General features: G+C 48.9%; 2 protein-coding genes across 2 annotated transcripts in view; one reads left to right on the top strand and one right to left on the bottom strand.

Moving 5' to 3' along the window:
• The window catches only part of TMEM234 (transmembrane protein 234), a 5,741-nt gene extending 1,149 nt beyond the window's left edge, over window positions 1–4,592 (bottom strand). Inside the window, exons 1-5 of the mRNA XM_008578244.1 lie at window positions 4,555–4,592; window positions 4,068–4,223; window positions 1,549–1,641; window positions 1,173–1,256; window positions 575–803 (exon numbers count right to left, since the gene is read on the bottom strand). Of these exons, the coding sequence (XP_008576466.1) occupies window positions 718–803; window positions 1,173–1,256; window positions 1,549–1,641; window positions 4,068–4,223; window positions 4,555–4,570 (435 nt within the window). The 5' untranslated portion in view covers window positions 4,571–4,592 and the 3' untranslated portion in view covers window positions 575–717. The remainder of the gene's footprint in view (window positions 1–574; window positions 804–1,172; window positions 1,257–1,548; window positions 1,642–4,067; window positions 4,224–4,554) is intronic.
• Window positions 4,591–8,873, top strand: part of EIF3I (eukaryotic translation initiation factor 3, subunit I) — a 6,687-nt gene continuing 2,404 nt past the window's right edge. The window contains exons 1-6 of the mRNA XM_008578225.1: window positions 4,591–4,691; window positions 4,785–4,877; window positions 6,150–6,237; window positions 6,543–6,608; window positions 7,765–7,914; window positions 7,996–8,123. Coding sequence (XP_008576447.1) covers window positions 4,689–4,691; window positions 4,785–4,877; window positions 6,150–6,237; window positions 6,543–6,608; window positions 7,765–7,914; window positions 7,996–8,123 — 528 coding nt within the window. The 5' untranslated portion in view covers window positions 4,591–4,688. The remainder of the gene's footprint in view (window positions 4,692–4,784; window positions 4,878–6,149; window positions 6,238–6,542; window positions 6,609–7,764; window positions 7,915–7,995; window positions 8,124–8,873) is intronic.

Raw genomic sequence — 8,873 nt, 5'->3', positions numbered from 1 at the left:
GTTGGGGGGGCTCGGTGCTGTAGGTGGGACCCGAACCAGGGGGGGGGAGCGCCGCCGCGCTTCCCAAGCGGCGCACTTATCCAGTGCGCCACCGGGCCGGCCCCTGTCTACCTGTTTGAGAGGGGCTGGCAGTTGAGAGGATTTCCAACTACCTCATGGGTGGGACAGGCAAGCCTAACAGAAAGCTCATCTCTTCTATCATTCTTATGCATTTTCTTCCCCTCAGTTCCACCCCTCAGGCAGCCAAGGCACTGTCACTGGGCCCTGGAAGCCTCCTGTTTGTATTTCTGGCTCAAAGACCGCAGCTGGCCCTTTTCATGAAGCTGGGGTTCTGCAGTCCGTTAACCTGCCGCCAGGATAGTCCAGACCAGGCCAGAGTAATAGTGGCTGGGCTAGGGGCCTGAGATGACAGCAGGAAGAGAGCTGCTGGGACAGAAAGATTGCTGAGGGTGAGGGTAAAGTCTCCTGTGCTAAGTCCCAGCAGCCGAACACCACATGAAGTTTACAAGGAGCGCTGCCGCGCTTCCCAAGCGGCGCACTTATCCAGTGCGCCACCGGGCTGGCCCCTGTCTACCTGTTTGAGAGGGGCTGGCAGTTGAAAGGATTTCCAACTACCTCATGGGTGGGACAGGCAAGCCTAACGGAAAGCTCATCTCTTCTATCATTCTTATGCATTTTCTTCCCCTCAGTTCCACCCCTCAGGCAGCCAAGGCACTGTCACTGGGCCCTGGAAGCCTCCTGTTTGTATTTCTGGCTCAAAGACCGCAGCTGGCCCTTTTCATGAAGCTGGGGTTCTGCAGTCCGTTAACCTGCCGCCAGGATAGTCCAGACCAGGCCAGAGTAATAGTGGCTGGGCTAGGGGCCTGAGATGACAGCAGGAAGAGAGCTGCTGGGACAGAAAGATTGCTGAGGGTGAGGGTAAAGTCTCCTGTGCTAAGTCCCAGCAGCCGAACACCACATGAAGTTTACAAAATCCTTTCACTCACGATCTCTTATTGTTCCATGATCTCTTATTGATCCATGAGGTAGCTATTGTCCCATAAGAGATGTGGAAGCTGAAACTCAGAGAAGGAAAGTACTAGGTCCATCTGCTCACTGCCTGCATCTCATGGACCAGGGGCTTCCTGGAGACAGCAGAGCTGGAGTTGGGGGTCAGCCCACTCAAAGGGTAGATGGTTGCCCGTGGGGCTTGTTCACTGAGCTTGCAATGCAGAGTGTAATTCCTGCCACGGTGAGCACCATGCCAGCAACTGCTCCTGGGATAAGGGAGAGAGAAATCAAGGGACACTGAGCCCAACCATGCCAGTTGGAGCTGGTACAAGGCTGATGGAAAGGCTCAGATGAGGTCTGATGCCAACTGCCACCCCCAGCCTCTATCCCCAGACTGCCCAGGGGAAGGAAACTCTGATGGCCACAAGGAAGCAGGAGAGCTGCAGGGGAAAGGGACAGGATGGGAGAAGGCCCTCTTCTCACCCACCCATGGGAGATGGGCTCTGGGAAAGAACTAAGGTATGTCAAGGTCCAAGTACTCGCAACAGTCTGACTTACGTTTTCCACCAATATCTTCTCCAAGGACCTTCCCAACAATCAGCGTGAAGACAATGGCCAGAGAGTTACAGATGGGCACAGCTAGGGTCAGATCTGGGTGGTCAGAATAAGAATCCCTGAGATGCAAAAAAATGCTTTTCTAGGCACAAAACACTTTCATTTCATCATTATTATCATTTCATACCTTTAAAAAAGGTATCATGACCCCATTTTCCAGATGAAGTCACAGCAAAGCTCAGGACTCAAACCCGGGTCTCCTGACTCCAAGTTCAGTGCTTCCTCAGGATTCCAGCATGAAGACCTGAACTCTGAGGTCTGGGACCAGCCTGGTTTGATAGTGAGAATGCGGTCTTTGCACTTAAAAAGAACTCCTGAGATCTCAAGGACATCTGGACAGAGAAACAGGCAGACACCAAAAGCCCAAAGGATGCAGAAGAAATGCGTGCAATAACATGAAGCACAGCCGCCATTTGTTAAGCACACACTATGTGCTAGGTGCTTTGTGTACATATCTAATTTTCACACCACTGCAAGGAGAGTATTATCACCATTTTGCATAGATAAAGGAAACAAAAGGCTCAAAGAAGTCACATAAATTGAAGCAAATTGAGGTTTTAAACCAAGGTATAGTCCCTGGCTGAAGTAGATGCTTAATAGTAACTACTGTTCTGATTATTAGAAAGGATGGATATTAAAGGATAGAGGCAGGGGAGGTGATGGGTAACAGGATTCTAAAAATTGCAATTTGTTCAAAATTTGGTAAATGGCTAGCTGCAGTCAGCTGGCCAACAGTTCAGCGTTCTTCTGCAGCAGTGAATGTATTAAGCCAGAGGCTTTCATATTCTTTAAAAGAAGTCTTATGAGAAGCTCAAAATGTAAATGGGATGAAAGTGGAGTGACTAGTTGAAGCTGAAGTTGGTTTCTGGCTATGGCTACGTAACTATTCACTTAGGGTATATAAGACGAGAAACATGGGGTGAGACATAATTTTAGTTGCATGTATTTCCCTTTCTTCACTAAAAGCAAAAATAGTGAAAACTTAGTTTTTATGGGACAGTCAATGGAGAGATACATGGAGAGGGGCAGCCAGATTTTGCCACAATTTTCCCTAGTACGGTGAACAACATCTTTACCTGGATTTTTTTTTTTTCTTCTTAAATGCCACCATCCTTACCACACTGGCCTGGGGGCTAGGATGACACAAGATTGCTCTGGTTTTTATTTATTTTTTTAGCTTTAAAAATTATTTAATTGATTTTTAAATTGAGATATATTCACATAAAGTTCGCCCGCCCTTTTATAGTGTTCAATTCAGTGGTTTTTCGTATATTCACTGTTGTGCAAGTATCACCACAGTTCCAGAACATTTTCATCACCCCCAAAAAGAAACCCTATACCTATTAGCAGTCCCAATTCTCCCTTCCACCTAATCCCTTTACAACCATAATCTAATTTCTGTCTCTATGAAAATGTCTGTTCTGGACATTTCATATAAATAGAGTCATGCAATATGTGGCCTTTTGTGTATTCCTTCTTTCGCTTAGCGTGTTCAATGTTCAGCCATGTTGTAGCATGTAATAGTGTGCCATTCCTTTTTATGGCTGAAAAATATTCTGTTGTGTGGATATACCATATTTATGTTATGGTTTATAGACATTGGGGTTGTTAATACCTTTTTGGCTATTATGAATAATGCTACTATGTGTACAAGTTTTTATATGAATATATGTTTTCAGTTCTTTTGAGTATATACTCAGGAGTAGAATTGTTGATTCGTATTCACCACATGTTTAACTTTTTAAGAAATTGCCAAATTGTTTTCTGTAGAGGCTGCACCATTTTATATCCCCATCAGCAGTTTATGATGATTCCAGTTTTCCATATCCTCTCCAACACTTGTGATATATATTTTCTCAATTTTTAAAATTAGCCGCCCTAGTGAGTGTCCAGTGGTACCTTATTGTGGTTTTCATTTGCATTTTCCTAATGACTCGTAATTTTGAGCATCTTTACCTGTGCTTATAGGCTATTTGTATATCTTTTTTGGAGAAATATCCATTTCCTTTTGCCCGTTTAAAAAAGTGGGTTGTTTTTTAATTGTTGAGTCATAGTAGTTCTTTATACATTTGGGGTACTAGACCCTTATGAGATATATGATTTGCAAATATTTCTTCTTTTTTTTTTTTAAAGATGACCGGTAAGGGGATCTTAACCCTTGACTTGGTGTTGTCAGCACCACGCTCAGCCAGTGAGCGAACCGGCCATCCCTATGTGGGATCCGAACCCGGGGCCTTGGTGTTATCAGCACCGCACTCTCCCGAGTGAGCCACGGGCCGGCCCCGGTTATCATTACAATTCCCACTTTACAGATGATGAAACTGGGGTTCAAGGAGGACAAGTGAGTATTCCAAGAGCTTCTAGTGAGTAAGTGGTGGGGCCAGGATTCTGACCTAGACCTGTTTGACTCCAGAGACCAAATTATTAGCGGCTACTTTCCGAGAGAGGGGTAATTCACAGACGTACCTCAATATTCAAGAAGAGGGTCTTCATCTCTTGCACCAACTGCCGGGCCCAGGTCCGCTCGTGAATCTGCTGCAGGCCGGTGGAGGCCCGCTTCAGCAGCGGCTGCGTGCCACCCCACAGAGCTGCCACCAAGACCAGAGCCAGCACCTGCCCTGAATGCAGATGGATGGGGAATCGAGTCACTCTGACCCTCGTCCCCAAATGGCCACCCGCCCGGCCTGACCCTCCCCTGGCCGCCAGGCCCAGACCGCCCCTCCCCGGGCCTCCTAGCCCCGGCTAGCCGCCCCCGCCTCCCTCCTTCGGTCTCCGACGCCCCGGCAGCGACTGGCGGGTAGGACGCCCCGGGAGCCCGGGGATATGAATCCAGCAGCCCGGGATCTGCGGTTGTAGCAGGCATCGGGGTTAAGGGATGGAGGTGAAGTAGGAAATGAACTTCGGATGGGAGTCGGGTAAGTCCTTAGAGGGGCGGGGCCAGCTACCCACCGAGGGACGCCGCCATGGCAACACCGCTCCCTTCTACTTCCGGAAACGAGGGGGCGGAGACCCATAATCCGGAAGTAGCCCGATGGTTCTTCCGGTCCTACTCACGTTGCCGCTTTCCTTGCGTCACTGCCGGGATGGTGAGTTCCACAGTCGGGGGTATTGTGGCGGGGGTCCTGGGCTGGGGCAGGGGTCTGGGTCCGGACACTGACACTCCCGTCCTGTCCCCACAGAAGCCGATCCTGCTGCAAGGCCATGAGCGGTCCATTACGCAGATTAAATATAACCGCGAAGGAGACCTCCTCTTCACCGTGGCCAAGGACCCTGTGAGCGTCGGCCGGAGGGCAGGAGGGACCATGCGGAGGGGGCTCGAAGGGGAGGGGGCGAATTCCTTCTGCCAGGATGATGGGTGGGCAAGCCAGTTTTGCCACCGGAAGGGAACCAAAGAACGCCCATTCTGAGAAGTAGGGAGGGACCATCCCGGGAGTAGGTCAGCGAGAGTATTCTACCGGGAAAGGTGGAAAAGAACTCGACTGTTGGGAGGAGTAGCCTGGGAGAAGAAAAGCAAGAAACCGTTGTGGAAGGGGGACGTGGGTCAGCTCCTTCAGGGGAACGGAAGGAGACTATTTTGGGGAAGAACTAAACCAACCATTGTACCAGGATAGGAAAGTAGACCATCTCTAATAGGGGAAAGCTGATCCATGGGATGCAAGCTGTGTCATCAAGACACAAAGGACTTAATGAGGGTGTCCCTGGTCTTACTTCAGTTAATCCCACTATTTGCTACTCAGTGCAAACAGTCCCTCATGGCACCGCCTTTTGAGGCACCTCCATACAGAGAAGTTAACTAGTGGTTAGAAGTGCGGACTCTAAGTCAAACAGACCTGATTTGAATCCTGACTCCTGCATCTGCTAGCAATGTGACTTTGAGTATGTCATTTAACCTTTCTAAACTTCACGTTTCCCGTTTATAGTACCTCCCTCGTGGAGTTGTCGTAGCATTAAATGAAATCATTCATGTGAGGAGCTTAAGCACTGTATCTGGTGCATATGAGTGCCTAATTGATGTTAGTCACTTATATTTTAAATTCCTTAGGCATCACTTCATTGGAGCCTCACAGCTACCCTTTGAAGAATGCGTTATTATCCTGGCCATGTTTAAGATGGGAAAACTAAGATTGAGAGGGGAGAAGCACTATATGAGATCATACAGTGAGGTAGTGGCAGAGCAGGCACTGGAACCCAGACTTCCCTACTACCAACTGCTCCCGCTTGGACAGGACACCACAGCTACTGTTTTTCTGGACTGGAGCTCAACTTGACCTTTTATTCTTCAAAGAGATTGGGAGTATAGGGAAAGGACTGGAACTAGCAAGTGAGAACGCTTTTGCAAGTCTCCTGACTCCCCTGCCTTTTACCTTCAAGAAGAGAGGAGAATCCAGGAACTGGTCTTTTTACCAGCTCCCTACTAGTTCCCAAGAGATAAGCAGGAGAGAGCAGAATCAGCCTGGCTAGAGGCTGCTGAGGGGTCCTGGGGCAATATAGGAGGCCATTTCTTTTCCTGTGATGTGTACCATCCTGTTGTTTGACTCCTCCAGATCGTCAATGTATGGTACTCTGTGAATGGCGAGAGGCTGGGCACCTACATGGGTCATACTGGAGCTGTGTGGTGTGTGGACGCTGACTGTATCCTTGTTTTTGCTCAGAGTCTATGCTCCTGGGGTCTGCCCGCAAGAGAGAGTCTGAGTTGGAGGTTGGGAGTTTGGGATGCTGTTGTAGGTCTGGAGAACAATACCTCCTACTCTCTAGTCTCTTCACTGGTGGGGAAACATTCAGGACAAGTTTCAGTTCTGAATGAGAAGGTTAGAAAGCTCTGAGATAAGAGAAAGCAAGAAAGGCTCTTTGGGGCTGAACAGGGAGGTGATTCAGTTGGCCTCCCAGGAGGACGGGGCTCAGGTGAACTCAGTCATGTTTCTTAACACCCTCTTCAGGGGACACCAAGCATGTCCTCACCGGCTCAGCTGACAACAGCTGTCGTCTCTGGGACTGTGAAACAGGTAAGCCTGGGTCATTCACTTTTGCAGCAAATTTTTTTTTTTTTTTTTTCCTTTTTGAGACCGGCCGCACCGCGCTCAGCCAGTGAGCATTGTGAGCGCACCGGTCATCCCTATATAGGATCCGAACCCGTGGCGGGAGCGCTGCTGCGCTCCCAGCGCTGCACCCTCCCGAGTGTGCCACGGGCTCGGCCCTGCAGCAAATATTAAGGACCTACAGTGTACCTGTTTAAGCAAACAGTTCTGGGGAATTAGAGATAAATCCAAAGATGGTTCCCAGTCTGGAGAATAAGAGATAATGAGATAATAAGGCAGACAGATGAGAAAAGAAGCATTACAGTTGGATACAAGCCATGTTAGAGGAGGTATATAGTACTGTGAAAGGCCAGAGGGAGGCAACTTACCGGTCAGAGTGGGGGTGGGAGCCACCCAGGAAGGTTTCCCAAGGTAAATGTCGTATGAGCTGGGGCTTGAAGGATGAGAAAGATGTCCTCACTTTGACACAGGCAGAAATGAAAGCATGGAAAGTGTCATGTCTAAGTCGTCTGATCTTACTGGAGTTCCTGCTTCTTGGGGGTGGGGGTGTGTGAAATAGACTGTCAGTGGAAAAGACAAGGCTGGAAAGGCAGGCTAGGGCCAGAGCAGGCCTTGAATGCCAAACTCAGGAATTTGGCTTTGTTCTGTAGGACTGAGTATGCTGTAGAGGTCCCTGAGCAGGGACGAGTGGTGGTCTGTTTAGTTTTAGTAAGATCAGAGAGCAGTGGGAAACACTGGAAGAGCTGAGACTGAAGACAGGGGATCTATTAAGCTGCTCTGTTTAGTAGGTATTTACCAGGCATCCACTTCTGTGCCAGATCTATGCTGGGGACTGGGGACATACAGAGAAATCAGACCAGGTCTTTACTGAAGATGAGCGTAATCTGAGGGGGAGACAGGTATATGGCAGTCCACTGTGAGTGATGCCACCTCAGCAGGATGTCTGAAGAGGAGCTGTGGAGAGGTTACAAGACTTGAGTCAAAGCATGGCAAGGAGGATGAGAGAGGTGGGTTGGAGTCACTGGAGCAGGAGGCACAGTGAGATGTGATGATAGGCAGATGATGAGTGTCTTCCCCACAATAGCAATGGGCAAGGGGTAGCCCAGACTCTGCCTGTCCTCAGGGAAGCAGCTGGCCCTACTCAAGACCAACTCAGCTGTCCGGACCTGCGGTTTTGACTTTGGGGGCAACATCATCATGTTCTCCACGGACAAACAGATGGGCTACCAGTGTTTTGTGAGCTTCTTTGACCTGCGAGATCCAAGCCAGATCGGTGAGGGCTGGGGCTTGGCCTGGGGTAAGGTGAAAGGTACAGCTCCAGAGCCCAGGGCCTGACATCTGCTGTTCCACCCAGACAACAATGAGCCCTACATGAAGATCCCTTGCAATGACTCCAAGATCACCAGTGCTGTTTGGGGACCCCTGGGGGAGTGCATCATCGCAGGCCATGAGAGTGGAGAGCTCAACCAGTATAGTGCCAAGGTAAGGGGCCAGGTGAGGCCCAAGCCCACCATGACGATTCATTGCAAGAGGCAGGATAGCACAGTGGTTAAGAGCAAGGGCTGGATTCAAATATAGATTTCCCTCTTTCTAGCCTTGTGATCTTGAGCAAATTACATAACTTCCCTGAGCCTTTTTATCTGTAAAATGTTTCAAGGATCAGATGACATCAGGTGTTTGAAAAATTTGTCACAGAATATGCACATGTTAATAATGATCACAAATAAGCATTTTTCTGCCACCACTGACTGCCAGGCCCTATGCTGGGCTCCTAGGACAAAGAAGTGAATCAGACATGGTCACTGCCCCAGAATGAGACAGACTTGCAAACAGCTAGCACATGAGTCAGATTGTGAATTGTGCTGCCATAGAGGTCTCAAACAAGTGCAGAAGGTGTACTCTGTCACAGAGGAAGTGGAGTGTACATTAAGCCATGAAGAATAACTTGAGCTTCAAGCAGGAGGGAAAGGACATTCCACAGGTAAAAGGAATAGTAAAAGCAAAGGCACGGAGTTAAGGAAGTACCTGGATTCTTCAGGAATAATTGGAAAGTGGTGTTCTAGGGACTAGATTTTAAAGATCCTTAATTGTCAGGAGGTAAGGAATTTGGTTTTCCTCTAGGCAGTAGGGAATCTTTTTGTCTTTTTTCCGTGTCCGGCAACGGATCGCAACCCTCAGTGTTGCCCCCGTACCGGACCAGGACTGGCAACGGGATCGCAACCCTCGGTGTTG

The sequence above is a fragment of the Galeopterus variegatus genome, unplaced genomic scaffold (assembly GCF_000696425.1).
Source record: "Galeopterus variegatus unplaced genomic scaffold, G_variegatus-3.0.2 Scaffold1648, whole genome shotgun sequence".
Classification (NCBI taxonomy): Eukaryota; Metazoa; Chordata; class Mammalia; order Dermoptera; family Cynocephalidae; genus Galeopterus; species Galeopterus variegatus.
This window is presented reverse-complemented; position numbering and strand designations above follow the sequence as displayed.